The 17,237-nt window shown below is 41.9% G+C and overlaps 1 protein-coding gene across 1 annotated transcript; it reads left to right on the top strand.

The window, feature by feature from the left end:
• The first annotated feature begins 757 nt into the window (after positions 1–757).
• LOC129848950 (E3 ubiquitin-protein ligase CBL-like) lies at positions 758–16,120 on the top strand. The gene is made up of 11 exons (XM_055916022.1): positions 758–1,805; positions 7,956–8,102; positions 9,903–10,059; positions 10,284–10,405; positions 11,228–11,365; positions 13,011–13,230; positions 14,221–14,379; positions 14,504–14,659; positions 14,794–14,852; positions 15,554–15,618; positions 15,827–16,120. Exons 1-11 carry the CDS (start codon positions 1,429–1,431, stop codon positions 15,886–15,888), a joined length of 1,662 nt encoding a protein of 553 aa, XP_055771997.1. The 5' UTR covers positions 758–1,428; the 3' UTR covers positions 15,889–16,120.
• The last annotated feature ends 1,117 nt before the right edge of the window (positions 16,121–17,237 follow it).

The raw sequence follows: 17,237 nt of genomic DNA, 5'->3' as shown, positions 1-17,237 counted from the left end.
GGAAAAGATGTATTCATTAGTCTGTGGCGGTTTTTAGACACCTCCAACTTTATCCAATTGGGATGGCATTTACCGTTCTCTCTAGGTAGTTTCCCTTTACAAATGTTACAACAGAGAAGAATATGGTGCTAACAGTTAAATGCCAATTTGTCATTGAATGCCTTTGTATTTTCTGCTTGGTCCCACTGTCTCACAAAGGGAAGACAGCAGTTCAGGGCTGCTTTACACATTAAACATCACTGGGCCTTGACCTGCAGTGCAATGACTTCACATACATCCTGTTGCACAGTGCTCTTCATCTTTGTGACATCTAATCACTATAAGTTTTCATTACTCTCTCCCTCTCTCTCTCTTTCTATACTCTCTTTTTCTCTTCTCTCTCTCTACTCTCTATCTTACCATTCTCTACACGACACACTCTCCTTGTGGGTATCCCCTGTTTCCTCTTCCCCCCTCCTTTCTTACTAATCGGTTACCTCTAAGCCCATACCTATCTCAGCCTCACTCCACCTTCACACACAAAGACTACAAACCTGTTTGTCTGGCTGCAAACCTGGAAGAACATCAAAGAAAGAGAGAGCGAGAGGGGCCAGCCAGAGTCAGACTGAGACATAAAAAAAGTTTTTGTTGTGCTGCAAAGAGAGCCTGGGGTCTATATCTGAGACACAACTTGTATGTTGTAGATGAAATCAGAGAGAGTTACGCCACACGGGGGGAGAGATAGTGCCTGGGCATGAGAGTGTAAAATGTTGAGTAAGAAGGGGAGGAGAGAACAGGGGAGGAGAGGGGTTGAGATTGTTTAGGAAGGTTGAGTGGTTATTTGTCTGTCTTGTTCTGCCCTCCCTTGCTCTCTCTCTTTCAGGGTTTCCTCTTTACACGTTCTCTTTACAAAATGAACTGGAAAGAGACTGTTCTTAAAAAATCTTGGCTACTTCTGAAAAACTGACCAAAGAAAATGAGCATTTATGAATTGAGGACTTTATGAATGCAGGCTTGAAAAACAAACATTTTTGAGAGATTGTTCGTAAACAGTTTTGAGAGATTATATGTTTGCGCTTTTCTGGACAGGACGTTTCCCCTCCACTCTTTCTAAACCACAGCAGTTGTCTCCATTCCTGTTGGACTATGGTATATTCTGGCGCTCTGCCCCTATCTGGATTACCTGATTTCATTGGATTATTCTTTGGATTACTGAGGAACACTGGTGAAGATATATTGGATAAAGTGTGCTCTTTTCAACTCAAGCTGTCAACCAGAAAGATACAATGACAACATTTACTAAGCCGTCCATGCCAGACATGACAGACATCTAGACCACTCCCTCATTCAACTGTCATAGATAGGGCTGCCAGACAGAAACCGTCAGGCTGCACTGAACAGATCCCCCTCGGACTAACACACCACAACCAGGAATCCCTCCTCAGGACAATGGCCACGGGAGGGAACGGGCTAGGATCTGACCGGAGCCTGAAATCCACCTCCCAGCCGCCCAGTGCCTCTGACCAGCGGCAGGTGGACAAGGCCCTGAAGAGGCTGGAGAAGCTGCATCGGCTATGTACCAACCTCAGGCTGGGCCTGAGGAACAGCCCCCCGTACCTCCCCGGGGTGGTCTCAGAGACAGCCACGCTGCTCACCCAGGAGTGGGAGCCGTACAGGGGGCCTGCAGCTGGGGGGCAGTCCCCCCGGGGGGATGAGGGGGAGTACCTGAGGATCCATGCAAGACACCTGCTGGATAAGACTAACCGGGCCGTGCTGCTGTTTAAAGAGGGGCGCGATAAGATGTTCGAGGAGATGTCCAGCTACAGGTGAGAGAGAACAACAAGGGCCGGAACATAACTTGATATATGGGGTCGTAGGCAATATCTTTGTAAAAACTCAAATGGCTCAAAAAGTTACCTGCATGTGTCTCCAGTTAGGATTTGGCGCTTAATCCAATACATACAGATTGTCAGTGTTGGGGAAGCTACTCTAAAAATATAGTTTACCAAGCTACCAATTACTTTACACTGGAAGACTAAAGCTACCCTTAAGAAAATATTGTTTACTTCAGAATGTATAAAACATTAGGAACACCTTCCAAATATTAACTTGCACCCCCTTTTGCCCTCAGAACAGCCTCAATGTGTCGGGTAATGGACTCTACAAGGGGTCGAAAGCGTTTCGCAGGGATGCTGGCCCAAGTTTACAGTGATATCCTGTCTGTAGTGTATAGTCTAGCAGACAGGCTGCATACGTTCGTACCATGTGAGGAGCCAGAGGGAGATTTCAGTCCAGGCTGAGATACATGATGCTCACCACAATGATGTGACTACCGGATAGGGTCGCTTTGTTATCTAGCACAGGCCTATTGCCAAGCCTGAGAACCCTTTTTTATTGTTTATTAGATTTGTCAGTGATAATCACAAGTAAATGACTATATAGGATAGTCTGTAATCCCAAATAAAAATCTTAAACACACTCCACAATACTTTGATATAAAGCCTGCCAAGCTCTTTTGGCAGTGCCAGGACAAAACAGGACTTTTAGTCCGTACAAAGAACTTTGTCTAGCAATTCTAAACTATGAAATATTTCCCAATATAGACACAGTGTACAAAACATTAGGAACACCTTCCTAACACCTTCCTAATATTGAAGGAAAATGTTCCTCAGAACAGCCTCAATTCTTTAGGACATGGACTCTACAGGGTGTCGAAAGCTTTCCACAGGGATGCTGGCCCATATTGACTCCAATGCTTCCCACAGTTGTGACAAGTTGGCTGGATGTCCTTTGGGTGGTGGACCATTTTTGATACACATAGGAAACGGTTGAGCATGAAAAACTCAGCAGCGTTGCAGTTCTTGACACACTCAAAGCGGTGCGCCTGGCACCTACTACCGTACCCCTTTCAAAAGCACTCAAATATTTTGTCTTGACCATTCACCCTATGAATGGCACACATACACAATCCATGTCTCAATTGTCTCACGGCTTAAAAATCCTTCTTTAACCTGTCTCATCCCCTTCATCTACACTGATTGAAGTGGATTTAACAGGTGACATCAATAAGGGATCATAGCTTTCACCTGGATTCACCTGTTCAGAGCTAAATGTTTTGTACACTCAGTGTAGTTCACTACATCCAAATTCTAATATCTAATTCTGAAATGTCATAGACTACAAATTGCAAGAACATATTACTTTAGGGTCATATGTTAACAGAATGTGTAATTAAGCCTATTAAACACAAAACTATGTTTCAAGTGAGAATTAGGCAGGTCTGATGCCGAAAAAGGAAGGAAATGATTGCCTGCTACACCTATATATTATTTTATTTTTCCAAATAAAAAGTGTCTAGTCCCAATAGTTAGCTACATCACAACATTACAAAAAAGTAATTCACTACTAAAAGCACTACCAATATTTGAATTGAGTTCAACTACCCCCAAGCTACTGCTAAATGTAGTTGAATTACTAGTTGAGCTACATGGAGTTCACTACTCTCCAACACTGCACATTGTTGACATGGTTTTTGCTCTCCTCTTTCACTTTTAATCTAGCATGAATAAACATTAATACTTTTTTTATATCCACAGAAGCAAAACAATTACTACTCAAAAAACATTATGCATCTGTAGGCTACAAGACTATTATACCATACCAGAAATTGAACCCTGAGGATACCATTGATTTAGAGTACATTTTAATATGTTGACCTTTTCACCTGAAAAAGGCAAATAAATCAGCTGTGGGGTCAAGGGCAGGGCACATGTCTGAGATACTTGACTCCACCAGCACCATGACAGACTTTCAGCCAATATTCTCAATGGCCAGTATTCAAATCAATTCTCAAGTAACTAAGGCCAACTAGGAAAATTAAAATGCATGGTATTAGATTGGCAAATTCATAAAGGCCTTGGTTGGCATTCGACTTGATATGTACAGTAAGTGAATTTTGGAGCACAGCCAGAGACAGAGCAGAACCACAATGACACAAATAGACCTGAGCACCCATTATTATCCAGTTATAGTACCAGCGAGACAAAAATCAACATTCCCAGTTCCCTCAAGTCGGCTGTCTTAAAACATAAACACAGAATCAATATGGCATTTAGGTTCACACTACTGCAGATACATTTAGTTATTTAGTAGTTGTGCAGTAGTTGTGAAGTTTTTAAGGTGGGTATTTTGGAAATAAATGTGTCTGAGTGTATCTAAATGTTTGGAACCAAACCTCTGTTCCGTTGAGACTACTAATGTCTCAGAGAGATAATGGAGTGGACCTGAGGCTTTATCATGCTAATATGAACTGGGTGAAACTGGGTGATCGCAACAACTCTCTGGGATATACGGGCCATGGAGAAAGGCAGTGTGGTTCTCTGACACATTTTTTATTTTTTAAATATTGTTTCTTACATTTGTTAATCACTCAAAGTACAAAATTAAACAAATATTTCTCAATTATATATCTACCGCTAAACATATAACCTTTTTACAATAAATCAAAAAAGTCTTTATTACCTGTGAAGTCAAGAAAAAGCTATGAGCTATGTGTAATTTTCCCAAAATGCTGAATCTTACTAATGGTAAGAAGAACAGGGCTTGGCTAAGGATGCATGTTCAGTGCAATGCAGTACAGCAGGACTGGCAAGTCTTAACATAACTGTTATTCCCTTCGCTCCTTGTCGTCCATATTTTGCTCTCTGAATCTACAGAATGTGTGCATCATGAAATCACATCAATTTGCATTACGCCTTGTCATAACAAAAGTTAAAATGTTCAACTGAGAGAAGCAGATTATTGTTAGTTTATATTAATAACACCCACATACAATAAAACAAACATTCACACCTCCTACTCGCCCACACTCTCCTTCAAACCCCTCTCTGTTCGTAGAAAGCAACACACAAACAAAAATAGATGTTTCTCTGTTCTTATACGTTTTTACCCACCGCCCATGCCTGGGTAAAATGCAGTAGTTTGCTATAAAGCTAAATTCAGTGGCAGGGTCCCTGCAGGTACAATTGCAATTAACCATGGTTGTTGCAACAATAAGTAAAAGCTGTAAGGTAGATATTGTATATTACATTAGTGATAATAGTCAATTGCAAAAACCGGTAACTATGCCACATGCACTGTTGCCTTGTTGGTCTTCAGTGAGAGGCAGGCACATAGTACTGTCACACGTACTGTAGGTACAGTAGCAATGCCATGCGAGCTCTTTTTTTCAAAAAGAAGTTGCTATGCTTTACACACACCATTGAGCTCAACTGTAGACAGGATGCAGTGAGTGAGTGTGGTGGAAAGTAAGAAATGAACATGGTCAACCAGGTTGAGGTAAGGATGGAAACTTCAGTCCTGCTCTCAACTGCCCATACAGCCAGAGAGATGAGAGAATGGTTGAGACGGTGAGTGGAACACACAGTAGGAGGTTTATGGACGGATCTTTACTGTCCCTGGCAGGCTAATAATAGACACACACTCAAGAGAAGAGCCACACAGTAACCTTTGAGTGTCTTGTTGGTTGGTCAAGTTGCTAACGGAAAATTCTGTTTCTGCTACACAAAACTAACAAGGACAGGAAGAGCTAGACTGTGACATCCTGTTTGTACAAGCATGAGTGTACCTGTGTGTGTGTGACATAGCGAGAGAGAGAGAGAGCGAGAGAGACAGAGAGAGAGAGAGCAATACAGAAATACACTACGGAGAAAGAAGGAACAGCACGTCAGAAATCAGCTCAAAGTAATTGAAGAACCCATAAAAAACGAACCACTTCTGGGAAAATTGGAAAACTCTGAACAAACAACAACACGAAGAGTTATCTATCCAAAATGGAGATGTATGGATGAACCACTTCTCCAATCTTTTTGGCTCTATAACAAAGAACAAACAGCAAAACATATACACTCCCGTTCCAAAGTTTGGGGTCACTTAGAAATGTCCTTGTTTTTGAAAGAAAAGCACATTTTTTGTCCATTAAAATAACATCAAATTGATCAGAAGTACAGTGTAGAAATGATTAATGTTGTAAATGACTATTGTAGCTGGAAATGGCTGATTTTTAATGGAATATCTATATAGGCGTACAGAGGCCCATAAATTGTATTGCTTTTCTGACTTTCGTGACCAAGCTAATTTAAGGCTAGCTGTTCTAGCATTGATTGATACACTCACAAACGCTTGGATTGCTTTCGCTGTAAAGCATATTTTCAAAATCTGATACGATAGGTGGATTAACAACAAGCTAAGCTGTGTTTTGGTATATTTCACTTGTGATTCCATGATTATAAATATTTGTAGGATTATTTTTGAATTTGGCGCTCTGCAATTCAGTGGTTGATTAGGAAAATGATCCCGGTAACGGGATCCGTAGTGTCAAGAAGTTTTTAAAAGGCTAATTGATCATTAGAAAATCCTTTTGCAATTATGTTAGCACAGCTGAAAACTGTTGTCCTGATTAAAGAAGCAATAAAACTGTTCTTCTTTAGACTAGTTGAGTATCTGGAGCATCAGCATTTGTGGGTTCAATTACAGGCTCAAAATGGCCAGAAACAAAGAAGTTTCTTCTGAAACTCGTCAGTCTATTCTTGTTCTGAGAAATGAAGGCTATTCCATGCAAGAAATTGCAAAGAAACTGAAGATCTCGTACAACGCTGTGTACTACTCCCTTCACAGAACAGCGACTGGTGTTTTGCGGGTACTATTTAATAAAGCTGCCAGTTGAAGACTTGTGAGGCGTCTGTTTCTCAAACTAGACACTCTAATGTACTTGTTCTCTTGCTCAGTTGTGCACCGGGGCATTCCACTCCTCTTTCTTTTCCTCGTGAAATAGGCCAATACCCGCTAATGATCAAAATCCAGAAAAGATAGTTCAATTCTACAACCACCTAAAGGAAGTGATTCCCAAACCTTCCATAAGAAAGCCATCACCTACAGAGAAATTAACCTGGAGAAGAGCCCCCTAAGCAAGCTGGTCCTGGGGCTCAAACAGACTCCACAGAGCCCCAGGACAGCAACACAATTAGACCCAACCAAATCATGAGAAAACAAAAAGATAATTACTTGACCGATTGGAAAGAATTTACAAAAAAACTGAGCAAACTATAAAACTATTTGGCCCTAAACAGAGAGTACACAGTGGCAGAATACCTGACTACTGTGACTGACCCACAATTAAGGAAATCTTTCACTATGTACAGACTCAGTGAACATAGCCTTGCTATTGAGAAAGGCCACCGAAGGCAGACCTGGCTCTCAAGAGAAGACAGGCTATGTGCACACTGCCCACAAAATGAGGTGGAAACTGAGCTGCACTTCCTAACCTCCTGCCAAATGTATGACCATATTAGAGACACATATTTCCCTCAGATTACACAGATCCACAAATAAATCGAAAACAAATCCAATTTTGATAAACTCCCATATCTATTGGGTGAAATACCACAGTGTGCCATCACAGCAGCAAGATTTGTGACCTGTTGCCCCAAGAAAAGGGCAACCAGTGAAGAACAAACACCATTGTAAATAAAACCTATATTTATGTTTATTTATTTTCCCTTTTGTACTTTAACTATTTGCACATCATTACAACACTGTATACATACATAATATGACATTTGAAATGTTTTTATTCTTTTGGAACTTTTGTGAGTGTAATGTTTCCTGTTAATTTGTTATGGTTTATTTCACTTTTGTTTATTATCTATTTCACTTGCTTTGGCAATGTAAACATATGTTTCCCATGCCAATAAAGCCCCTTAAATTGAATTGAACTGAGAGAGAGAGAAAGAGAGGGATACATTACTGCTTGTTAGAGGGTACAATACCCATTATGTCTATGAGATCTAAAGTTTATTTTCATTCTAGCTGCCGCTGCTGCATTTTAAGCTATGGACCAGAAAGCCTACCCTTATCACCCTAGTTGATACATTGTAAAAAGCTCAGAATAGCTTAATGTTATTTTCTGTTATTCACAGGAGAAACTTGACCAAGCTGTCCCTGCTCTTCAGTCACATGCTCTGTGAGCTAAGGGCCATGTTTCCCGAGGGAAGCTTTCAAGGCGACACCTTTAGGCTGACTAAGACAGAGGCCGGAGAGTTCTGGAGGCGAGCATTTGGAAACAAGTGAGTGTTGGGTGGGGTAACAGTGGAACTAGAATGGAATAAGGGACGTGGGCTTGACAGAATATTCCACAAATAATAGTCTATTTGTATATACACTACTGGTCAAAAGTTTTAGAACACCTACTCATTCAAGGATTCTTCTTTATTTTGACTATTTTCTACCTTGTAGAATAATAGTGAAGACATCAAAACTATGAAGTAACACATATGGAATCATGTAGGAACCAACAAGTGTTAAACAAATCAAAATATATTTTATATTTGAGATTCTTCAAATAACCACCCTTTGCCTTGATGACAGCTTTGCACACTCGTGGCATTCTCTCAACCAGCTTCACCTGGAATGCTTTTCCAACAGTCTTGAAGGAGTTCCCACAAATGCTGAGCACTTGTTGGCTGCTTTTCCTTCACTCTGCGGTCCGACTCATCCCAAACCATCTCAATTGGGCCGAGGTCGGGGGATTGTGGAGGTCAGGTCATCTGATGCAGCACTCCATCACTCTCCTTCTTGGTCAAATAGCCCTTACACAGCCTGGAGATGTGTTGGGTCATTGTCCTGTTGAAAAACAAGTGATAGTCCCACTAAGCCCAAACCAGATGGGATGGCGTATCGCTGCAGAATGCTGTGGGAGCCATGCTGGTTAAGTGTGCCTTGAATTCCAAAATAAATAACAGACACTGTCACTAGCAAAGCAACCCCACATCAGAACACCTTCTCCTCCATGCTTTACAGTGGGAAATACACATGCGGAGATCATCCGTTCACCCGCACCGCGTCTCACAAAGAGACGGCAGGTTGGAACCAAAAATCTCCAAAGGAGAAGGACAAATTTCCACCGGTCTAATGTCCATTGCTCATGTTTCTAGGCCCAAGCAAGTCACTTCTTCTTATTGGTGTCCTTTAGTAGTGGTTTCTTTTCCGCAATTCGACCATGAAGGCCTGATTCACGCAGTCTCCCCCGAACAGTTGATGTTGAGATGTGTCTGTTACTTGAACTCTGTGAAGCATTTATTTGGGCTGCAATTTCTGAGGCTGGTAACTCTAATGAACTTATCCTCTGCAGCAGAGGCAACTCTGGGTTTTTCATTCCTGTGGCGGTCCTCACGAGAGCCAGTTTAATCATAGCTCTTGATGGGTTTTGCGACTGCACTTGAAGAAACTTTCAAAAGTTCTTGAAATTTTCCGTATTGACTGACCTTCATGTCTTAAAGTAATGATGGACTGTCGTTTCTCTTTGCTTATTTGAGCTGTTCTTGCCATAATATGGACTTGGTCCTTACCAAATAGGGCTATCTTCTGTATAACACCTCTACCTTGTCACAACACAACTGATTGGTTCAAACATATTAAGAAGGAAAGAAATTCCACAAATCAACTTTTAAGAAGGCACACCTGTTAATTGAAATTCATTCCAGGTGACTACTTTATGAAGTTGGTTGAGAGCATGCCAAGAATGTGCAAAGCTGTCATTAAGGTAAACGGTGGCTATTTGAAGAATCTCAAATATAAAATATATTTCGATTTTTTGCTTACCACATGATTCCATGTGTTATTTCATTGTTTTATGTCTTCACTATTATTCTACAATGTAGAAAATAGTAAAAATGAAGAAAAACCCTTGAGTGAGTAGGTGTTCTAAAACTTTTGACTGGTGATGTAGGCAGTTTCTTTCTAGTCTTGTGAAAAGTATTCTGTTCCTCCACTTGCTTTTTCACTCCTCTCACTTTCACTCTCTTTCTCTCTCTCACTTTCCTTCTTCCTTTCACCCTCTCCTCTTCTCCTCTCGTTCTCTCTCCTAGGTGTATTGTGCAGTGGAGCAGTTTTAAGCAGCATCTCCTTTGGGTCCATGACTTTGAAGAGGGGATGGAGTCCATGGCTCTAAAGTCAACTATAGATCTCACCTGTAACAACCACATCTCAGTGTTCGAGTTTGACATCTTCACCAGGCTATTCCAGGTACATGTGATCCATATATGTTAGCCCTGTTCTAAGTAGCCCTACATCCGGGTTAATTAGACACCTCACATAATGTTCAGTGAACATGCATTCTGCCACTTTCCAAGATGTCTATCCCATTCTTTCTGTCTCCCACTGTCTAAAGAAAGCCAGAACATTCCAAAGTGGAAAATAATAACACATATTTCAACTGATAGTAAATATGTCCTCCCCTCTCCTGTCAGCCCTGGAGGTCTCTTCTGAGGAACTGGAACCAGTTGGCAGTGACCCATCCCGGGTACATGGCCTTCCTCACCTACGACCAGGTCAAAGCCCGCCTCCAAAACTACCTGCACCAGCCCGGGAGGTGAGGACAGGAGAGATTGTTTGAGGGTGGATGGGTTGGGGTTTGGCGAGAGAGAGTAGATGAAGGGAAGGAACAGGGGGATAGGAGGGGCTCAGTAGAAAAGAGAGGAGGTTTACCATAACCTACAACAATATCTGCAGTGATTACTTTTAATGGGACACACTATTATTATAATTATAGTGATAGTAAAGAATAATACCTAGATAAGTAGAGTTAACTGCCAAAATAATGGAAACACTTGAGGAAATGAGGGGTACAAAGTATGAAAGGATGAAAGAAGGTGTTTCCACACAGGTGTGGTTTCTGAGCTATCTAAGCAATTGACATCCCATTATGCTTAGGGTCATGTACAAAAATGCTGGGCAGGCCATTATTTTGCCCATTATTTGGGCTACTATGGCTATGCCCCCATAAGATGACACCCACAGGGCATGAGAGGTCACTGAATGGTTTGATGAGCATGAAAACAATGTAAACCATATGCCATGGCCGTCTCAGTCACCAGATCTCAACCTAATTGAACGCTTATGGGAGATTCTGGAGCGGCGCCTGAGGCACCGTTTTCAACCACCATCAACAAAACACCAAATTATTGAATTTCTCATGGAAGAATGGTGTCGCATCCTTCCAATAAAGTTCCAGACACTTGTAGAATCTATTCCAAGGATGCATTGAAGCTGTTCTGGCTCGTGGTGCCCAACGCCCTGTTAAGACACTTTATGTTGGGGTTTCTTTTATTTTGGCGGTTACCTGTATTTCATGGTCAAATCTGTATCAACTACAGTAAAGACGTTTCCATGTGAACTGTGTATCTCTGTCCAGCTACGTCTTCCGTCTGAGCTGCACTCGGATGGGCCAGTGGGCCATTGGTCATGTGACTGGTGATGGCGACATCGTACAGACGATCCCCCAGAATACACCTCTCTACCAGGCCCTCATCCAGGGCTTCAGGGAGGGCTGGTGAGTAAACATACACATGGACACACCACAGGAGGTTGGTGGAACCTTAATTGGGGAGGACAGGCTGGTGGTAATGACTGGAGTGTAATCAGTGGAATGGCATCAAATACATCAAACACATGGTTTCCAGGTGTTTGATGCCATTTCATTTGCGCCGTTCCGGACGTTATTATGAGCCGTTCTCCCCTCAGTAGCCTCAACTGACACACACACTAGTGATGCGCGGGTTGACTCATAAAAAAGGTGGTTATATCCGTGGGGTTGGTTCAGGGTCATTATGTATTGTGTGGATGAAGGGACGGTGGGTTCAGGGTCATTAAGTATTGTGTGGCTGAAGGGACGGTGGGTTTAGGGTCATTATGTATTGTGTGGGTGAAGGGACGGTGGGTTCAGGGTCATTATGTATTGTGTGGCTGAAGGGACGGTGGGTTCAGGGTCATTATGTATTGTGTGGGTGAAGGGACGGTGGGTTCAGGGTCATTAAGTATTGTGTGGATGAAGGGACGGTGGGTTCAGGGTCATTATGTATTGTGTGGATGAAGGGACGGTGGGTTCAGGGTCATTAAGTATTGTGTGGATGAAGGGACGGTGGGTTTAGGGTCATTAAGTATTGTGTGGGTGAAGGGACGGTGGGTTCAGGGTCATTAAGTATTGTGTGGGTGAAGGGACGGTGGGTGGCGAGCGATTTGAATAAAGAGAAAACAATACCTTCAAAAATCCACAAACATTGAGGTTTTAATTTAATTATATTAGGCCTTCTGGCAATGGCTTTAGAGCATAAGCCTAAGCTTTAGGGCCTAACTGTACAAGTGCTAAATAGTGTACACGCCAATCGCCAAATGCTTATGGTAACTGGCAGAAAAAGCTCACTTCAATACATGGAGGCAAAAAGGACAATGCCAGAGTTTAATTCAATTAGAGAAAAGCTGTGAAATGAAGAGTTGAAAATAAAGGAAAGGGAGGGCCATAAAAGTCATGTTTGGGAAAGATTTGTGAAGTGGTAAAAGAGGATGATAGCAGTGTGATGTTATGTTATTTATGTGTGATGATTGTGAGACTCTATACAAATTTGACAGTCACAAGATGGGGACTTCAAATAGGCCTATGGCAAGTCAAAGGAACTGTAGTCTACTGTTCAGATGGGTTCAATGGAAACCAAAATCTGGACACTAACAGTACGTCTATAGCTTCTCACATAGCCTTAATGTTAACTCCTGCAGAATTAAGCATTTCTTGCAGTAAAATGATACACCAAATGTAGGCAAAATTTTGACTTGGGAACAGGAGTTGTGGTGGTTCATTTCTTTACTATCAAATGAGGAGAGAAAAACTTATCACACAAGTCAGAGTTATACTTCAACTAAATCTTTAATAATGAGAGCTTTGCAATAGCAATGACTTGTCAACGATCCACCATTTCTAATGATCCGTTGAGAGTGGCGAGACAAAAGTACAAAGGTCTTTTATAGCCAAGATACACCCCTTTCAACCTTTTTTTCCCATGACAGAGTGCTGATAGGTTATTAAAAATTGTGGGTGGGTGCAGGTGAACAAACAGCTGACCAACACTAACACACAACATTTGCACAGGCCTGTAATCGTTTTACATAATGTGTGTGTAATTCTGTGTTGTGTTTGTCTGCAGCTATCTTTACCCTGACGGACGTGATGTGAACCCAGACCTCACCAGTCTGTGTGAACCAGCACAGAGAAGCAGGGTCAAAGTCACAGAGGACGAGTATGAGATGTACTGTGAGATGGGTAGTACCTTCCAGCTGTGTAAGATCTGTACAGAGAGAGACAAGGACACACGCATCCAGCCCTGCGGACACCTGCTGTGCCAACCCTGCCTCACGGGATGGCAGGTATGCCTACTCTGTGATTGACCACGTCACCAACAAAATCCTCAAAGCCAAACCACACATCGTTCGCTCACACAATGTCTCTGACATCACCAGCCATATCCTCTTTTATTATTATATATCATCAACATACCAATTTGGGTTAACTGTATGGAATTGTTTTTTGGTCAGACAGTTCATGTCTTCCCATCCACCTGTTAATCAGTCAGTTAGTCAGTCAGTCAGTCAGTCAGTTAATCTGTCAGTTAGTTTGTCAGTAGGCTAGTCTGTCCGTCTGTGCGTCAGTCAGTGAACCAGCCCACTACACATCAGTAGGTGAACCGGCGTAGCAGCACCTAGAGAAGTATTATTGGCCATCGTGTCCTAACATGTGGGTTAGGACTTCCTGTGTGAGCCGAAGCGTACATCCTCCTCATGCTACACTCACACTGAGGAGACTCGCCCTTAGAGTTTCCACTCCTCACCTGGTCACACACTCTCACACACTGTCACACACTGACACACACTGTCACAGTCACAATTCAGGGGACAAGAAGACACAATAGAATAGATTTGAACAGAATACTCCGGTTTTTACCAAAGTGAACTACGGTAGAATGCTCAATCTTAATTTGATATGCTAAACCAGTTGCTTAACTGTAAATGCAAATAACACACAGAAAGGACAATATTAGGGCTATTACACTTTCAGCATGGGAAATGCATCTGCTCAGGAATGCTCTTGACGGAACCAAATTACTGCATCATCCCAGGGATCTTTTTGACATACAGCAATCATTTTCTCTCTGCATTGTTGGGAAGGGCCCGTAACTATTTCACTGTTAGTCTATACCTGTTGTTACCAAGTATGTTACAAATAAAATGTGAATTGATTTGATACAACAATACACAAACATACACCGACACATGAGTTTCCACACATTAACAGACAGTACAGATGTGTAGATAATGTTTTTTCTGCTAAACCTGGGGTGATCATTCCATGTGTTGCAGAAGTCGGATGGACACACCTGCCCTTACTGTCGCTGTGACATCAGAGGGACAGAGTCAATCCTGGTGGAGCCTTACCTGTCTGTCAGCGAGGAAGAGGAAGAGGAAGATGACCTGGAGGATGTACAGCTAGTCATGAAAAACCTGGCCTATATGAAGAGGGTGTGTTTTGTTGTGTGTGGGGGTGGGGGTGGGGTTCTCTTTTACTGTCTCTGTCTCAGGGGGTTTTCTCTTGCATTGACTCTCTCTCTCTCTCTCTCTCTCTCTCTCTCTTTCTCTGATGCAGATGTCGTCTGAAGAATACCAGTTCCCCAGCTCTCGCCTTGTTCCACCCCTCCCTCCCAAACAGAGCACCTCCTCCCACTGCCCTTCCCCACAAGCCCCCTTACGGCCCTCTGTGCCCGATATACTGGCCAAATACTCCCACTCTAACTCGCGTTCTGTAAGTTCCCCCATACACACACTCTACAGAATTGATAGTAACAGTACCACAATGGAAATAAGAAGTCTAACCCATATTCACTGATAACTGGGGCTTCGGTAGACAGGTAAAGGTGTGTCCTTATTTCACCACAGGCTCACAGTGACACCCCCTCAGACAGAGCGCTCACACACCACACTGCCAGCACTAACAGGTGAGCTCTAAATGCATACAGCAGTGGATGGATAACTGCATTTTAGGCTTTTAAGACATATGGAAGATGTCTGTCAGAAAGAAAATAATTGTGTACTGTAGCCTACATCCTAAAGAAGCTCAGGAGATAGACAAATAAAATAGGGCAATGTGACCAATGTTAGCTCACTGTTTGTTCCTCCCTAGGTCTGATGTTTACTGGCCGTAGCCATACAGTTTTCTGAATACATTTTTTTAGAAACACTTTTGGTTTGTATGGTTTGCTCAATAACCTGAAACCTCACCACTTTGTGTGTGACTTAATGTTACACAACTAAATATAAATCATTTGGTTACGTTACAGTACTTCCTCATTGAACTTGATTGAGAGCTCTTGTGTTCTGTCTCCTCCCCTTAAGATGCCAGTGGGAGGAGCTAGCTAGTAGTGAGGGGGAGAATTCTGGGGGGTTCAGGCAACCGCCCACACTCCCAATCTCTCACATGCCATCCATGCCTGTCCCCAATGGGACTTTCTTCAAAAAGTGTGTGTTTATTTTTAGTGTAACACAGCAATATGCTTGCTATACATAAAATAGTAAATGTGGCCACATGTACCATGTTTTAATTGTAAACATTATTTGTATAGCACCTTGTATACAGTATTAGCTTTCCAAAGTGTTAAAACATGACGGTGGTGAATGTTGTTGTGTTCTCTGGTAACAGTGAGGATTCTGTCTCAGAGCCAAACCTCCACTCCTGTTGTGTCTCCTCCCAGTCCCGTGGAGAGGGTGAGTATCAGAGAGGAGGGGGAGGGAGGGAGGGAGGGAGTGGAGGGCTGTTCTTTACCATAATAAACTATTTTACAGGGGCTTTTCCACTTACTGTAACACACACTGAGAGTTAGTGAACCCTTCACTAACCTCTCTCTATCTATCTATCTATCTATCTATCTATCTATCTATCTATCTATCTATTGATCTAACATTTATCTTGTAGGTGGAGCAGCCTGGTTAGGGGCCTCAGATTCAGTGAAACAGAAGAGACAAAGAAAGGAGTGAACGGACGTCAGAGTTCGGGTGCAGCCAGAGAGAGCGGGAGAGAACCATGTCCTCCTGACTCTGGGAGAAAAGATAAGCACAACATCTCTGACTGACTCAAGAATGGATGGATAATAGCAATAAGAAAGGTCCATTTCCACTGTTCCTGAAAAACAGCCATTGTTAATCTTCTGTACCTTATGTATACAGTGGGGCAAAAAAGTATTTAGTCAGCCACCAATTGTGCAAGTTCTCCCACTTAAAAAGATGAGAGAGGCCTGTAATTTTCATCATAGGTACACTTCAACTATGACAGACAAAATGAGAAAAAAAAATCCAGAAAATCACATTGTATGATTTTTAATGAATTTCTTTGCAAATTAATGTGGAAAATAAGTATTTGGTCAATAACAAAAGTTTATCTCAATACTTTGTTATATACCCTTTGTTGGCAATGACAGAGGTCAAACGTTTTCTGTAAGTCCTCACAAGGTTTTCACGCACTGTTGCTTGTATTTTGGCCAATTCCTCCATGCAGATCTCCTCTAGAGCAATGATGTTTTGGGGCTGTTGCAGAAAACGTTTGACCTCTGTCATTGCCAACAAAGGGTATATAACAAAGTATTGAGAAACTTTTGTTATTGACCAAATACTTATTTTCCACCATAATTTCCAAATAAATTCATTAAAAATCCTACAATGTGATTTTCTGGATTTTTTTCCGTCATTTTGTCTGTCATAGTTGAAGTGTACCTATGATTAAAATTACAGGCCTCTCTCATCTTTTTAAGTGGGAGAACTTGCACAATTGGTGGCTGACTAAATACTTTTTTGCCCCACTGTATGTATCTTGTGTATGCCTTAATATGGAGGGAGAATGCCCTGTTGATCTACTAATAATAACATCAAAGTGAATGGAGAAGGACAGACTGATGGAACAACTCACGGATGCCCTCTGCTGCACAGCAGACAGAGTTAGCTGCTGCACAGTTCCAATAACTGGTCACATTCTTTCATTGCTTGATGTGTGTATGTAGGGCATTGACAATATGCTACCTCATAATTTACCCCATACTTAAAACATATTACAAACCTCGGCTTTAATTCATGACTGCAAATTGGGGCAGAGTCCCTCAGAACCTTGTCCGGGATGTATGACTAGTACGGTATATAGCCTACATACTATAGTTGTATGTTAATATGATCCAACATGAAACCCAAATAAATATTTTGCACCTCCCTCAAGTTGTTAAAATGTACTCAGAAGTTTGCCCACTGATCATACCAATAAAAATGCACATAGTAATGAAAGTGTAGTTTCTAAAACAGACAGACGGAAGATAGTGTAACTTCAGGCTTTATTGTGTTTG

Source organism: Salvelinus fontinalis, unplaced genomic scaffold (assembly GCF_029448725.1).
Source record: "Salvelinus fontinalis isolate EN_2023a unplaced genomic scaffold, ASM2944872v1 scaffold_1290, whole genome shotgun sequence".
Taxonomy (NCBI): domain Eukaryota; kingdom Metazoa; phylum Chordata; class Actinopteri; order Salmoniformes; family Salmonidae; genus Salvelinus; species Salvelinus fontinalis.
Note: the sequence above shows the minus strand (reverse complement) of the source record. Positions and strands in the feature narration are given on the sequence as shown.

Coding starts and splice junctions, on each gene's coding strand:
- LOC129848950 (XM_055916022.1), top strand. CDS start 1,429: ATGGCCACGGGAGGGAACGGGCTAGGATCTGACCGGAGCCTGAAATCC. Junction 10,060..10,283: donor TCTTCACCAGGCTATTCCAG/GTACATGTGATC, acceptor CTCTCCTGTCAG/CCCTGGAGGTCTCTTCTGAG. Junction 11,366..13,010: donor CAGGGCTTCAGGGAGGGCTG/GTGAGTAAACAT, acceptor GTTTGTCTGCAG/CTATCTTTACCCTGACGGAC.